This window comes from Oppia nitens, unplaced genomic scaffold (assembly GCF_028296485.1).
Source record: "Oppia nitens isolate AA-2021 unplaced genomic scaffold, nextdenovo-longstitch-racon4-pilon3 scaffold23_pilon_pilon_pilon, whole genome shotgun sequence".
Lineage (NCBI taxonomy): Eukaryota > Metazoa > Arthropoda > Arachnida > Sarcoptiformes > Oppiidae > Oppia > Oppia nitens.
In genome coordinates, this window is record NW_026533203.1 from 386,746 (window position 1) to 405,380 (window position 18,635).

General features: G+C 19.6%; 1 protein-coding gene across 1 annotated transcript; it reads left to right on the top strand.

The window, feature by feature from the left end:
* Positions 1 to 1,314: 1,314 nt before the first annotated feature.
* Positions 1,315 to 8,481, top strand: LOC128953746 (somatostatin receptor type 5-like). The gene is made up of 5 exons (XM_054299265.1): positions 1,315 to 1,902; positions 6,750 to 7,111; positions 7,751 to 7,812; positions 7,901 to 7,921; positions 8,135 to 8,481. The coding sequence occupies exons 1-5, from the start codon at positions 1,321 to 1,323 to the stop codon at positions 8,479 to 8,481; spliced, it is 1,374 nt and encodes a 457-aa protein (XP_054155240.1). The 5' UTR covers positions 1,315 to 1,320.
* The last annotated feature ends 10,154 nt before the right edge of the window (positions 8,482 to 18,635 follow it).

An 18,635-nucleotide genomic window follows, 5' to 3' on the forward strand; every position in this document is an offset into this window, starting at 1 on the left:
ATAACTACTCGTTATCTTTAAAAGCAAACAATAAAATTCTTGAAGATATAAGTAAAGTGTTTCTGTTTTTATTAGGATTTTATTATGATTTAAATATTTTAGACTATAATAAAACTCATATATTTATGTGCACACAGTTTATAACTTTTTTATGTGGTTTATTAAAGTCTTTTTTGAGTTTTTAATACAAGTAATTAATTTTTAAATAAAAAATCATTTGCTTTATTTACATTTTAGTAAAGTAAATAAAATAAAATTTATAATATTAAATTTTTAAAATATATTAATCAAATATTGAATTAAATTATATAAATTTAATCTATATTTTTATTATTAGATAAAAATTAAATTTTAATATTAAATTAGAATAAAGAATAAAAAACTAAAAAAATTGAAAATATACTATTATATTGCATATATTTACATAAACAGTTAAATAATTAATAATTGAATATTAAATGTCAAATATACGAATTGATTATTAAATAATCTAACAATTATTTAAAATAATTTTTATGTCTTGATTTCTGTCAACATATTAATAATTATAAAATTATGTAAACTCTTCACAGAATTATGTGTATACCATATATTTGACACAAAATTTATATTAAATACTGTATATTAAAGAGTATATGATATATAATATTAAATGTTTGCGCACTGATTCTGTAGCGCAAACTCCCGGCGCCTAAAATTGCATACAAAGCACTGATAGTTATTATATTTTGGCTGAAGATATATACGGATCAATATAGCATCCATGTCTATGCCTATCTATATTCACAACAATCTTTATACCACTACTGGATGTGCTATCAGTTTTCAAATCACACATTTTGAAAAATTTTGTTAAATAATTAAAAATATATGTTACACTAGAAATGTATTTTACAATGGCTGTAAATATTAAAAAACATCTAATATTTAAATAATTATATTGTGATTAAAAAATTATCAAATATTTTAGTGTTATTATCTACAAAACATTAATATGTTTATTTAATATATATATCTTTGTTACTTAATAATGAAAAATCAAACAAACTCGTAATAAAGTAAATAATATGATATGTGACCGTAAATAATAGTAATATATGTCAAGCAATAAATCAAAATTTTTAAAGAATCGATTAAATAAACAATGATTTAAATGTAAGTCACATTTGTATTGACTGATGAAAATAAGAATAATTTATCGTTTGTTTTGCTTATATTGTATATAACTATATATATTGTATATAACTATATATCTAATATTGAAAGTCAATATTAGAAATTAACTCACAGAATATTCTGCATTTATAAGGAGAGTCCATAATGAATGGCACACTATTGTCACATATGAATGATGTGATCGGCAATACATCGACAACTGACTGTCAATTAAACATGTCTTTACAAAACATGTCATCCAATAACTATAATCCATTACAGACTTCCAACTCATCGTCACTGTATGGCATCAACTGTAGTGAACCTCCATATGAAATGCCGCCATCGGTTGGTTATCCGGTATTAGTGCTTGAATTCGCAAAAATATTATACGGCATTGTATTTCTTGTCGGTCTATTTGGCAATACTTTGGTCATATATGTTGTCTGCCGTTTCTCAAAGATGCAGACCGTCACCAATATGTATATTTTCAATTTAGCCGTTGCCGATGAAATGTTTCTCGTAGGCCTACCTTTCCTCATAACAACTGTTATTTACAAATATTGGTCATTTGGACGAATTATGTGCAAAATATATATGACTACTACTTCTATAAATCAATTTACAAGTAGTTTACTGCTAACAGTAATGAGTGCCGACCGATATGTAGCCGTTTGCCATCCCATCTCATCTCCGCGATATCGGACGCCATTTATTGCTAAATTTATTTGTCTTACCGTTTGGACTGTAAGTTAAATATTATATTTTCAATGTTTTTTTTAAATAATTACAATATTTTAGAATAAAACAGAATCATTATCTGAGGTTATCATCAATTTTTTAATAGTTTTAAAAGTTATTAAAACAATAAAGTTAATTAAAAACGCTCATACTATCCTCTCCTACCTTCACCAACCATACTCCCTTTCCCAACCCTCCTAACCCTCAAACCCAACAAACCTAACCTAAAAACATAGAAGTAATGGTTTTAGTAATGAAAATTGTATGTCTCGCGCATTTTTAATAAATGTAATTCATGTTTTTAAATCGATGGATTCATATAATCAAGTTTAGCATTTAGTATATATATATATAAAATATTTTTAATTGTTTTATCTATAAATCGCAAACATTTTACAATTAATTAGCTTTAAAATAATTTAAATTAGAGACAATGCACAAATTTTAGTCAAAATCGAAATTTGACTGTAAAATTTATTTTAATATACCCTAATTAATTTTATGTATAAAAAGTCAAATAAAAAATTATAATTTATTTTCATTGTAAGGCTAAATAATATCCGCTTATTTTTTTTATAAAAAGCATTGTTTGAAATAATTTTTCTCATTAATAAATGATTTTTTTAAATATTGAATTTGCCGTTCAAACAAAAGTAATTCGTGAATAATATAAATAAATTCTTATATTCAATAATTTATTTGCAAATATAAATCGTCACATTAATTAATTTTACAAATGCTTCAACAATTTATGACATATTATACATTTGTAGTTATATGTAGGGTTAGATCAGATTTCCTCCCTTGTTTTATTTCCAAAAGTTTCTTATGTTCCCTGCTCTCTGGGAATTTCTATGGAATCTATTTCCTTGTGCTATCACCTATTAAATCCTAAACAAAACAGTTTATTATTAAACAAATAATATTTTACTCTATTTTAAGTTGTATTACCAAAAAGTATCACTAAATTTATTGAATTGAAATTTATTTTTAAATATTTCAATAATATTTTTTGCAAAATATTTAAGTTTTGGTACTATAATATGTATTGTAATAATATATAATATTTTTTCTAACGATAAAGGGAGGGAAAATAGAAAATTTTCTATATATTCCGGGAAAATTGGAGGGTTTTTTGGGAAACCTTCCTCCATGGCTAAGTTGATCGAACTCTAGTTGTATGTGATTTATTAAAACTGAATAAAAATGTCTTAATAAACAAATAATGACATTTGCAAATAATAATCGATTGTATTGATGTATTTCACTTAAATAATATATATATTAGTTATTTTTATAGTTTTTCTTTAATTGTTTTAAATGTTAACTTTGTTATAGTTAAAAATATATTGGTAATACTAATAGATATATTATAGTGTCTTATTGTTTTCAAAACATCTATCGATTTAATGTTTGAAATCTACACATTTGAATCACATTTGAATAAAATATTATACTAAATAATTAAATTTATTTGATCTTCACCTACAAAGTAATACGAGTTTTAATACATAAGAAAATATTATATTTAGTATATAAGAATTTAAATTTAAATATTGATTTTTATTATACATTATACTTTGATTTTAAGCACTATTATATAATAATTATTTAGTTTATTACAGAATAATATACTATTTACTATACCAGTAATATTTATACTGTATGTTAATATTAATATTAATGTTTTTAAAGGAAACAATATGTATAAAATAAAAACATTAATCAAAATTATAAAATTAAAATATTAATATTTAAATTATATATACATATATATAAAATTATCATTGTAATTTTAAAATAAAAATTTTAATTATCAGTTTTGGTTTAACAGAATATAACAAATTACTATTTATTTATGATAACCAAAATATTATAATTTTGTTCTTATTTTTAAATGTGTTTTATAAACAAAATACTGTATAACAATAATCTAAAATTAATAAATATTAAATAGCATTTTTATACAAATAATTTAAATTCATGCAATATATAAACAAATCAAATATATATATATAAATAAATTATGAATTCAATTATATCATATTTTGAGAATGAAAATTTAAGAACAGCATATTATCTAAGTTTCTATTGATTTTTTATAAATTTGTTTAAAATATAGTGTTTATTCAGTTATTTTTATAATTGAAATTTATGTTGAAATTCAATATAATTTTTGTATAATGTTTTGTTGAGAATTTTTTTTTTGATTGAAGACATAAGATTCAACACATGTTTCGATTTATATATAAAACAAATGGATTTAAAAATAATATTTATTTTAAAAAATCTTTCTATATATTAAAAGCTTAAATGAATTTATTTGAATTTATATCAATAGTGATTCAATGAAATACAATCAAACATTTTATTTATAAATGTTTTTTTAAATATTCAATTAAATATTAATATTATATAATCATATTTATATTGTAAAGCACAATACAATACAATAATACACTTAACGATTCTAAATTGTATTTATCGTAGATTATTGACAAACTAATGTTTATAATTTGTAAATTATATTTAATTTGTATAAATATTTAACATCAAAGAATTAATTAATTTTAATAAAATTATAGACTATAATGGGGTCTACAGTGTCTTAACAAATAAGTTCAACAGTATAGCTAACACTTAATAATTTGAATCATTTGTTCACTAACTCTCATTGAGAACACATACTGTATATAGAGATGGGTGAATAGAAAGTTTCTAATAAATTTCCGTGAAATTTCTATAGAAATTTAACTTTAATGTTATTCTATGTGATCCCCATATCTATAGTTATTGTAATACCAGTATTTTAATTATATATAATACTATACATATAATATCATACAGTATAATAATTATAATTATTTAATAATAATCAGTTTTGTAAAATTTTATTCATTTTATTATATAAATCATAGTTTAATTAATTAATTTTTTATTTTAATTAATAATTAAAATAATAATAATATTTAATGTATTGTTATATGATAGCAAATATCGAGATAACAAAATTAACCATGGGGATCCCATAGATAGAAATTTCTTTTAGAAACTTTCTAGAAATTTCTCTATTATTTTATAAATTTCTCCTTTTTGCCAACACTAACTGTATAACTAATACACTATTAATTATTAAGCTATTAATGAATATTATTATTAATTAACGTTTTGATCATTGAATTATTTGATGCAAATAAGAAATCTTGATAAAACCTATTTTGATAGATAAAAGTTAATACATTTTTCTATCATTTTCATAATACAGTATAATATAAACGTATTTCTATGCTAAACACAAATGATATAATTTCTTTGTAAAATTTATAATTAAAACTAATCTTAAACTTTAATATACTATATTTAACTATAATTAACAAACTGATTATTGGTTGAAAATTGGTTTTAATTATTTATTTATAAAATATTAAAATTATTTTGCGTTTTTAATTTAAATAATAACAAAAAATATTGATTATACAGTATATCTAAAATATAGTATAAAAATTGTAACAATATAATAAAAAATACATTTATCAATAAAACATTTAATACATATAAAATAAATAATTTATATATAAAATATAATTAAAATGATAATATAATTTGTAATAAATGTCAAACATTAATATAAATAAAACTTAATAAATGAGATAAAATGTTTTGATTAGTTATATGAAGGAAATTGACAACAATTAATCATTTGATGAGTTATTATAAAATGAATGAATTGACTAAAAATTATGGATATCTTTAGTCTAGACATATGTCCAACTCTTGTGCCGTAATATCTTAGATCAATGGTCTCACTCTATATCGATATAATGAGTGACACTTAAGTTAACTAATGAAGTAAAACAGTTATTAATCTCAAAACAGTCAAACCATTAATTTAAGAAAAAAATAAATGTTAAGAAAAACTTATTTGCTATTTAATACAGTCATTGCATTACAGTAGTTATGATAAGTTAGATCATTATATTTATGCTAAAAATAACTATAGTTTATATATTTATTATTGTAATTGAAATTGAAAGTAAAACAATTGTTATCAAATCTTAGCAAATACCATTTTTTTGTATGTGTGTGGATTTGTATGTATGTTTGTKTGTGTGTGTGTGTGTGTGTGTGTGTGTGTTTGACATTAAAAGCGCTTAAATAATTTTCTTTATATGAGTAATACTTGTATTGCTTTTATTATTGTCATCATTTAGCTTAAGGCAATGTCAGAAACTGAGACTATTTTAGGGGAAATGAAATAATACGATAGGAAAAGGATATATTGAAGCGAATAAATTGTTTGTGACATTTAGTGACATTTTATTTATATATAAAGTTAACTATTTTAATACATATGAATTTCATAATACATTATGTCATTTATTAAACTAATTTTAGTAAAACAGTTATTCAACCATTCAGTTTAAATTATTGATTATATCATTTTATTTTATACAAATAAAATTAATTTTAATTAATAATGTTTAATGGGAAAAATTATTTAATAATACAAAATTTATTCTTTAAGTTTATACAGCTATTTCTACAATAATTTTTGAGTTATTAAATAATAAAAATTTAAATAACAATATAAAATAATTTTATTCTATATATTCATAATATATATACGTTTATCAATATAACTATTTATTTTTATTGCTAATATATTTATATTATTATATAAAATTATTATATAAATTATATATATATTACAGTAATATTGTCAATCATTTTTAATATATAAACAATTTTGATAAAAATAATCAATAAAATGATTTTAGTTTTAGTTATAGACTGTGTTTATAATAAATTTGTGACAATAATAAATGTATATTTTTGATGTATTGAATGGATAGGTATCAGCATTACTAATGGTGCCGATCTTCATGTACGCCAACACATTAGAACTTCCGACAACAATATCTTGTAATATCTTTTGGCCCGAAAGTGATCTCATGAATGGCGAGAAGGCGTTCACATTATATACGTTTACTTTGGGATTCTTCATACCATTCGTTTTAATTCTTCTTTTTTATTTTCTGGTGATTTGCAAACTAAGAAAAGTCGGACCAAAAAATAGATCCAAAGAGAAGAAGCGATCACACCGTAAGGTCACATACCTTGTACTCACCGTTATATCGGTTTACGTCATGTGTTGGTTGCCTTATTGGATCGGACAGGTCTACATCACTTTCCTGCCTCCGGCACCCAATCATCGGTTTGTTGTTTCAATAGCTATAAATGACACGACATTTAATAAATGTATTAAAATAAATGCTTGAAATTTATATTAAAACAATGTTAAGTCATAAATATATAGTCAGAACTCTAAATAAACTTTATATTGATTTTGATCCCTTTATTGCTAGTCTTTAGCTCATTCACTCTATAAACCCAATACTTACTGTCTTCACCATTGATGACCTCAAGCATTATCATCACATCACTTGTTTTACTGTATATTTTGTTACAAACTTTGCTTTACTTTACTGAAAATATTAAATCTTTGTTTAAATCAGTTAATGATAGGAGTGTTTAGATAAAAGTCATTAGAAAAATGTCACAAAGATTAAGGCAAACAAAAAACAATTTTTGTCTTTTAATTTTAAAGATTAAATTTTTTGTTTTTGATTTTAAAAATGTAACATTTGATTACGTGTTTACAAAAATATATTATAATTCTATATTAGTTTTTTCTAAAATATAAATTTTTAATTTTTTTAAAGTCAATTAAATTACAAAAACAATTTTTTAGATATTAATTATAAGTTAAGGTCAGTTTTGTATAGTAAATAAATAATAATAATAATAAAATATTATTTCTTATAATTTTAACTAAATATCTTTATATTATTAGTCACTCTGAAGCCAGTCTAACATTCATACTATTGGCCGGTTGTCTTTCATACGCCAATTCAGGTCAATATTATTTTAAAAGCTAATAATTGATTAAATAAAGTTAAATTAATTATTTTTTTATTTATTTATTGATTTTTTTTGTCAATAGCTGTGAATCCTATTCTTTACGGTACGTATTGTGTATACATAGATATCAGATGTTTGTCACTTAAATTTATTGTCATTTAATCCAATAAATCAAATAAACACTAATTTGTGTTTTTCTCTCTTTCTATATATCTTTGTATATATATTTATATTATTTATATATAAAATTTATATGTATATCACATATAATCACATATAATGGTGAATCTAATGAAATATAATCTATAATTAACAGCATTTTTATCTGAAAATTTCAAGAAATCTTTTGGAAGGGCTTTCACTTGTGTTAGCGTTAAGGAAGTGAACGCACAGTTGAATGTTGAGAACTCGGTGTTCCCGAAGTCGACCCGCGGCTCGACTAAGACAACTGCTCGCAAATCTAAGAATATTGACGACAACGGAGAGACTCAAGGATTCAGTAATTTTGTATTACATGAGAGTAATATAGAGCACCAAAATGACATCGACCTGTCCACTGCTTTTACTATGACCTCCCGATCCCAATGCATGCCTTCACAAGAAAAGGATAGCCTTTTCAATAATGGATATACAGAAGCATCCATTAGTACACATAATGTTTAATAATAATTATAGTACATTATATAATAATAATGATAATAAATATCATTAATTTGCATTATTATCAAACTTTACCGAATTAAAGATGATTTAGACATTAAATAGCCATTAAATTTAAATGTCAATTAATACCTAATTGTTTGTCAATGAAAAGCCCATAAATTTTAATAACTGTATAAAAATTATTATTGAATTGAAAGGAAGATTTTATTTGGTGCTCAATATTGTATTTACAAATATTGTATATATAATGGTATATAAATTATGTTTTAATTTGTAATTAATATTTAAATAATAATTGACATATATTTTAAGCTATTTTCATAAATTGTTTCATTAAAATTAATTGTTTTATACTTAATTAATTTAAGATTTGTTTATTACTTATAAATTTGTATGTAAAAAACATTATAATTGTCCTAAAATGCTAAACAAATAATTGTTAAGTTTATTTTATCTAATATAAATTAAATATTGTTGTATATGTAAAACATTATTAATCATTTAAATGTAATATTCAAAAATTAAAATTACTTTATTCATTACAGATTTATAGCTGTGTTAATAGATTTACAAAAAAATAAAGTATAGATATCAGTAAATATAAATATTTTCTAAAAACAATTTTAATATTAACGTTAGATATAATGTAAAATCTAATTAATTAATAGCAATTAAATCAAACTAAATTACATTAATTTTTAAATTAGCATTATTATAAATTTGATGTTATAATATTCATTCTTAACTAACATAATGATAAAAATTGTTTTTAAATTTTATTTAATACAATTATTTTTATTTTTAAATTATGAAACTTTCTTAAATTTTTATTATAAAACTTAACATATTCTTCATAATTATATTGTTATTTATATAAATTCATTGTATTTATTTAATAAGTATACAAAAAAAATTAAATAAATTTTATTAAGAATTCATTTTTATTAAAAATAAATTAAATATAGATAATTATCAAACTACTGTACATATATTATTATTATTATTATTATTATTATTATTATTATTATTATTATTATTATTATTATTATTATTATTATTATTATTATTATTATTATTATTATTATTATTATTATTATTATTATTATTATTATTATTATTATTATTATTATTATTATTATTATTATTATTATTATTATTATTATTATTATTATTATTATTATTATTATTATTATTATTATTATTATTATTATTATTATTATTATTATTATTATTATTATTATTATTATTATTATTATTATTATTATTATTATTATTATTATTATTATTATTATTATTATTATTATTATTATTATTATTATTATTATTAAAATTTAAAGAATTCTATTATCTTAATATATTTGTATTTAAAAATTTTTTATATAATATTAATACAAACATAGAAAAAAATATGTTTTAAATGTCAGTTGTTTATAAAATTAAAATATAATTGTTTTTAAAAAATTATGATATATTATACTTAAAAAATTAATGTAAACTCTAATTCTTTGTTAAAATTTTTTAATAAGAATTACAGTTATAAGGGTTTAAAAATTCATATAACAATATTTAATTTAATTAACGCATGATTTATTCGTTCGTTGAATACATTCAAAAAATATGTATAATCTTTAATCTAAAGTAAATAATTTAAAAGTTAAATGTCAAATCATTTATTAGTAAAAAAAAAATTTCAAAAGTATGTTTTTTCAAAAATTTGTTTTTTAATTTATCTTATATTAAAATAGACAAAACAAGTAAATGCAATAATAAAATAGTAGTAATAATAACTATAGTATAATAAAAGTTGAAATATTAAAAAATAATTATTTTACACACACTTCAAATAATAGAATAATAAAAATATATTATAATTAGTTTTTAATTTTATTATTTTAATCAAAGTTATGGTCTAATAAGTTTTGATTTTATATTTAGTTTATATCAGCTTTATTTATGGGTACGGATTTGACTATTAATTTAATAAAATTTAATTTTACTTTTAGTTCAAATGTTAGATTTGTCCTTAAAAAGTGATTTTATTTTCTAATACATATATCACATGAAGTGTCATCCCGTGGACGACATGAGTGGCTTTGTATACACGGATTGGTTCACAAGTCATAGCAAACATAATCTTTGAAACGATAATAATAATATTATTATTATTATAATTATTTGTACATATGTTTTATCCAACAAATTATTATTATCATCTAAATGTTTTAATTTAAAAATATTAGTTAAAATAAACTTAATTTAAAATTAAATTATATATCATACTGTGATTCCTATTGAGATAAGTTTGCAGTTTGTTTATAAAACTATTAGATTTGACAATTCTATAATAAATACTATAATACAGTATATTACTAAAATACTGTATTATATAAGCATATAAATTGAGGTCAATTCAAATTGATTGTTTTAATTAAATTATTTTTGTTCAAATGAAGATTATTTAAAAATAAAAATATAAAATTATATATATATTAATCTAATAAATTTAGTAAATAAATAAAAGATTTCTAAATACAGTATATAAATATATACATATATACAATACTGTATAATATATTTATTTATATAAATACTTGCTTATAAAATAAAAATTAATGTATATGTTAATAGCATTTATATTTATTAAAAATAATATTGTTAAAACAAATGCAATGATTTTATTGATTTTTTAAAGTCCTATAAAATTGAAAAATTCAAATAACTTATTCATTATATTGAATCTAATTTCAATATAGAAATCCATTTCAAAATAGTTTTGTTTATAAAAAGTAGATTTGATTTCTCAAACCTTATATGTTATTCATAGCAAATCTAATGGTATATATTGAATGAATTCATGAAAAAATAGACTTAATATTGAATTTATTAAAATTGATTTAATGTTTCTAAATATATATTTCTATAATACATATTACAATATATTAAGAGCCACTTGAAAACATATAACTGCTTTATTGATCGCATGTTTTCAACACTGCATCACATTTGTGTTTATTTCGATATAATTATACATAAATTTAAATCAAACTTCAAATTAAAGCCAATGTGTGTATGAAATCTGTCTCTCTCTATACCATAACTTAATGTCTAATGAATAATAATTTGATTTAATGAGTTATGAGTCTATTTTAAAATATCATCGCTTACCTCATAAATAGTGTAATATAAATGGCATATAAAATTCAAGTCTTATATTTTAACCAAATATAGTCACAAATTGTGATTTATGGCAATTTTTATATACAACTTATACAATGTATACTAATTGTTATTTGTTAATAAAAAATCATTGAAAGCATATAATATTAAGGCTATTCCTCAAATGTGTATAAAAATAATAAATACAATAATAAAAAATATCTTAAATATTTAAAGCAATAGTCAAAATTGTTAAATAATTTATTTGATATAAAAATTTAGTAATAAACTCTGATTCTTATTTTTCATAATTAAAATACTAAATATAATTTTTGTAAATAAAATATATTTATTAATAATTGAATTATTTTAGTATTAGTATTAGTATTAGTATTAGTATTAGTATTAGTATTAGTATTAGTATTAGTATTAGTATTAGTATTAGTATTAGTATTAGTATTAGTATTAGTATTAGTATTAGTATTAGTATTAGTATTAGTATTAGTATTAGTATTAGTATTAGTATTAGTATTAGTATTAGTATTAGTATTAGTATTAGTATTAGTATTAGTATTAGTATTAGCATTAGCATTAGCATTAGCATTAGCATTAGCATTAGCATTAGTATTAGTATTATTAGCATAATTAAGTATATTATGCAATTTAGAATATTAGTAAATAGTAATTGCCTATACTAGTAATATATAAGCAATTTTGTCTTTATTTTATAAAAATATAATTATATACATATTTATCTTAGACATTACACCAAATAATAAATCCTATTTAAATTATACCAAGTGGCAATTCATTTGAATAGTGTATATTTATATAGATAATAAAAAATATATAAAAGTATATATCTATATAATGAATAATTTATATAAACTATATAATATATATAGTATATATAGTATATATTATGAATACTGAATATTAAATATTGTAAATAAATTATTCCTTAAATAATCTATTTTCAATGTAATTATTAATTTGCCTAAAATTCAATGAATATTTTTAGCAACTTTTTTAATACAATAATAAGTTGTTAGAGAAGCCAAACAAAAATACGAAATATTACTATTTGCTAACTGTATTTATAGCAATTTACGTAATACACTAAATGTTATCAATATACTAAACAATCTCTCATGAAACAAATAAATATTAGATGAACTTATAGTATATGTTATCCACAAAAAAAAATCATTTTTTGGCTTATTTTTTCGTAAAATTATTGAAAATGTTGTTTATAACTAATTTAAACCAATCATTATAAATTATTATGACTATATTACCATCGTATTTTTATATTAATAGATAACTAATAATATTTTAATTATAATTTATGTTTTATTAAGAAATAATTGTCGTTATTTAAATATTATTGTTAACATATCATCTATAATAATGTATATATTTATATATATATTTATATTTTATTTGATAGTTATTTAGCTATTTTTTGTTAGATAAGGTATACAAAAATTTAAGAATTATAAAAAAAAATTTACTACTTAAATAAAATAAATAAATCAGTAGCAAAATATGATAATATAATGTATTATTATATATATTACTAGACTTTATATAATATTAGATACAATAAAAACTTTAGGATTAACCCAATTTCGTAAATTATATTATATTGACTGAAACCCAATACATATAAAAGTATGGATTTCTGGTTTCACTTCAAATTAAATAAAAATAAATTAGTTTTTCTTTGATTTATTATTTTTACTTTTGGGAACTAATAAAGGAAGACGTGTTTTATTGTATTAGTTTTTATTGTTTCTTATTATTTGTTACAAACATTTCTAATTTTACACAAGATATCAAATATATTATTATTATAATTATATTTTCATATTTTATTAATATAAAATAAAAAATAACTTAATTTATTATTAAATGATTTTTGTAATTAATTAATTAATTATTATTATTATTATATAAACTAATACTTTATGTATAACTGATTAAAAATTTTATTTCTAACGCACAAAAAAAATTATATTTAAAAACAACAAATAAACTAAAAATGCTAAAAACTTTTATTATTAAACATCAAAAAATGATTTATTAGTTATGATTATGAAAATAATTAGCTGTTATTGTGTTGAAGACAACTATTATTATTGTTTGTGTCTTATGTCTAATATGTTCAATGTTTAGCTAATTTGGTGGAAGTTCTGAATAAATAAAGACCATTCAAGTGACGCAAAAACATTGTCTCTCAAACATTTATATCTATATATAAATCTCTCTCTCTCTCTCTCTCTCTCTCTCTCTCTCTCTCTCTCTCTCTCTCTCTCTCTCTCTCTCTCTCTCTCTCTCTCTCTCTCTCTCTCTCTCTCTCTCATCTGACCATTGAATGCGCAACACTACCACTACTCTAGTATTTCATATACAGTACAAAGTAATGTTATTAATGATCGATTTACTAATACATGTTCACATCTATAACAGTATTATTATTATATACAGTAAATTTATATCAATTATATATCACTATTACTTTACTTAAATTGTAATATTTTTATAGAAAGTAATTTTTATACATAGATTATTATAAAATTTAAATTTATTTTTATTCACGTTAGTAATAATTTTTATTATACAAAATACAATAAAATTATTTTATACTAAATACATACTATATAACAAAAATATAATAAAATCATCAAAATAATAATTTTAAAATAAATTAGATTTTACATAAATACTATTAATTTCATTCATATTATTTGAAATAAATAATTTATTACAAATTAATTCTATATTATTATCTATAAAATAACATTTTAAAATTGAATTGAAATGAATTTATGATTTTTATACTCAAAGTAATGATATAACCTAAGGCTAATTTTTACAATATATGTATAGTTTTAACAAATAATTAATAATAATTGAATCGTCAAAAGTATATGTTTTTGACAAAAAAAATGATTATTCTGTTGTTGATCTCCAGTAAATATTCAATCCAAACCTTTAAACCATTTTTCCATATTATTGACAATTCAACAAATAGTGGAAAATAATTTTGCAGCATGGTCCAATATTTAATTGTTAATATATATATATATATTAAACATAGACAATTTCTTCAATCATTATTAATTATAACATTTAATTATTTGTACTCTAATTGTAATGTCTGAACTATTATTTATATAGATTTAAATAATTAAACTTATATTTTATGTATAAAAAATAACTATATTTATGATTTTTGTTATTATATTAATATTTTAAAAATTTAAATTAAAAATTTAATTGATGTTCTTATTATTAAAAAGATTAAAGTATATTTAATAAATTATAAAATTGTATTTATAATTTAAAATATAATTATAAAAGTTATAAAAAGTAAATAAAACACCAAATAACTTTATATTTTGATTATTTTGTTTTGTAATAATTAGACAAATTCATATCTATGCAATAAACTAATTTTTAATTTTAAAAAATGATTTATTCACTAAAACAATAATATTGATAATGTTAAATAAATTAACTTATTAAATATAAATTTATCAGCTTATCATATAATGAAATATTAAGTTACAAATTGAAATGTTTTAACCAATCATTAAATTAGATTAAGAAAAGAAATTCAATAAAAACAGCTGTTTTATAATAATATATATATATATTCTATAAATACATGTATATATAAATGTTATATAAATCATATGTAATATAAACAAAATGAATTAAAAAAGTGGGCGCATATGTAGGAGGTAATAAAAATTGACTATTTTATAAAATGTATATAAAGTATAGTAAATAAATATGTGCTTTTCAAAAACTAATGAAAAATTAATTATTAATATTTGTTCAAAAATTACAGTAAATTTATATTTATGAGTATTATATTGATATATATATATATATTATTTATTACTACAGTTATATTAAGTCGTCTACTATTTTTAAACGTAAAATATCATCATTTAGTAACTAAACTCATCACATAATCGACATTTATTTGATTTTACTAATAAATAGACTAATAGTTATAATATTACAATAAAAAGATTATAAATAAAAGATTAAAATTTACTAAACTTTGACTTGTAAAACAATTACAACAACAAACTAATTATTGACATTAATTAACATGATGAGATAACTAAAAAAATTATTTTATTTTTTAAATATATTAATCAATTATACAGTACTATGTTATGTAATTACAATATATTGCTAACAATAAAGATTAATAATGAAGTTTTAAATGCATAAGAAATGTTATGTGAATAATTTAATTTTAAATAATAATATAAAACATATTTTTCTAATATTAAAAAATGTATAAATGATTCATTTTATATAATTTATTTAAAACAAATTAGTAATAAATATTAAAACATTTAAATACGATCTTAATAAATAATTTATTAATATTTTGAGTTGTTTGCATATTTACAGATTATAATAAAAATAATTGAATTGCTTTATAGATCATTCATTAAAGTGCTTACTAAATAAACTACAGTATAATATGTTTTTATATTAAATAAATAAATAAATAATAAATCATATGCTTAAATATATTACATTAGTCCATTATTTAATCACTTAGCATTTTATTTTTAAAATGTTATTATACAGCATATAATTTTTATATTATATAATAACATTTATTTAATACTGTGCTATAATAATAATATTATTATTAATACTGTATTAATAAAGGATTCCTATACTAAATTGGGAACAAACAGTAGTAGTGATGATCTGAACTAATAATTATCTTATTGTGTTTTAAAGTGTTTACAAGTGTTTAAAATTTTAGTTATATTTAAAAAATGCAGTTATAAATTAAAACTGTTTGTCTAAAAGTTAATAAAAGTAATTAAATGTTTATTATCAATTAATATGTAATATAACAGTTATTATTAGTAGAATTCAATTTAATAATTTTTATATTTTCTATTTTCTAAAAGGAATTTTTACATAAAATGATTTATAAAAGTGACAATAAGTAAAATTTTTATATACAGTTTATTATGATTAATGTAAATAATTATAAAAATTTATTAAATGGTGAATAAATAAAGATATGTGTGTAAAATAATTTATAATAAAATTAATATTTATTTTAAACAATTAAAATCTAAAAAAACGATTTCTTAATTAACTTAAAACAGTTTTATAAAATTTTATTAAAATCTAATAATTATTAATATATTTTTTATAATTTAGAAAATTATTTAAACAATTACATTCTGAGTATAAATTAATAGTAATGAATAGTTTTTTAGCTAAAGTAAAAATAAAATATATTTTCTATGAAAAATATTGTTTCATCATTAATGACAAGTTATGAAATTCAACTAATTTTATAAAATATATATTATTTTAATATATTTCTTTATTTATTTATAAATAGTTATAAACAATATATAATTTATAATAACAATACATATATTGTGGTTAAAGAAATGTATACAATAAATATAAATTAATAAATAACTATTGATTAGATTTGATACATTAGTTCTGTGGGCAAAACTACACTCAAATACTAGTTTTATTAATTTCAGTTTTTTATATAATTTAGTTAATTTAGAGTACAATAAATCAAAATAATTTAATTTTTATAATTGTCATTTAATATTCACTTGAATTCACACACACACACACACACACACACACACACACACACACACACACACACACACACACACACACACACACACACACACACACACACACACACACACACACACACACACACACACACACACACACACACACACACACACACACACACACACACACACACACACACACACACACACACACACACACACACACACACACACACACACACACACACACACACACACACACACAMATACAYACACACTCACACACACATACATACATACATACATACACACACACACACATACATACATACATACATACATACATACATACATACATACATACATACATACATACATACATACATACATACATACATACATACATACATACATACATACATACATACATACATACATACATACATACATACATACATACATACATACATACATACATACATACATACATACATACATACATACATACATACATACATACATACATACATACATACATACATACATACATACATACATACATACATACATACATACATACATACATACATACATACATACATACATACATACATACATACATACATACATACATACATACATACATACATACATACATACATACATACATACATACATACATACATACATACATACATACATACATACATACATACATACATACATACATACATACATACATACATACATACATACATACATACATACATACATACATACATACATACATACATACATACATACATACATACATACATACATACATACATACATACATACATACATACATACATACATACATACATACATACATACATACATACATACATACATACATACATACATACATACATACATACATACATACATACATACATACATACATACATACATACATACATACATACATACATACATACATACATACATACATACATACATACATACATACATACATACATACATACATACATACATACATACATACATACATACATACATACATACATACATACATACATACATACATACATACATACATACATACATACATACATACATACATACATACATACATACATACATACATACATACATACATACATACATACATACATACATACATACATACATACATACATACATACATACATACATACATACATACATACACTTTGTTGTCTACTATTTAAAGAGGTGTTCCGTTAAATTCACTCTCTCTTGCATTGAATCCTTGATTAATGTCTTTCTCTTCAAAAACTAATCAAATGTGTAATCAATAATTTTTTATCATCTTTCGTTGGATCCATTGTTGTCATCTTATCTTCTTCA

What these genes read in the sequence shown, in the direction of transcription:
- LOC128953746 (XM_054299265.1), top strand. Translation starts at nt 1,321, where the DNA reads ATGAATGGCACACTATTGTCACATATGAATGATGTGATCGGCAATACA. An exon ending in CCTCCGGCACCCAATCATCG is followed by an intron (nt 7,112 to 7,750) that starts GTTTGTTGTTTC and finishes TTATATTATTAG; the next exon opens with TCACTCTGAAGCCAGTCTAA. An exon ending in TGTGAATCCTATTCTTTACG is followed by an intron (nt 7,922 to 8,134) that starts GTACGTATTGTG and finishes TATAATTAACAG; the next exon opens with CATTTTTATCTGAAAATTTC.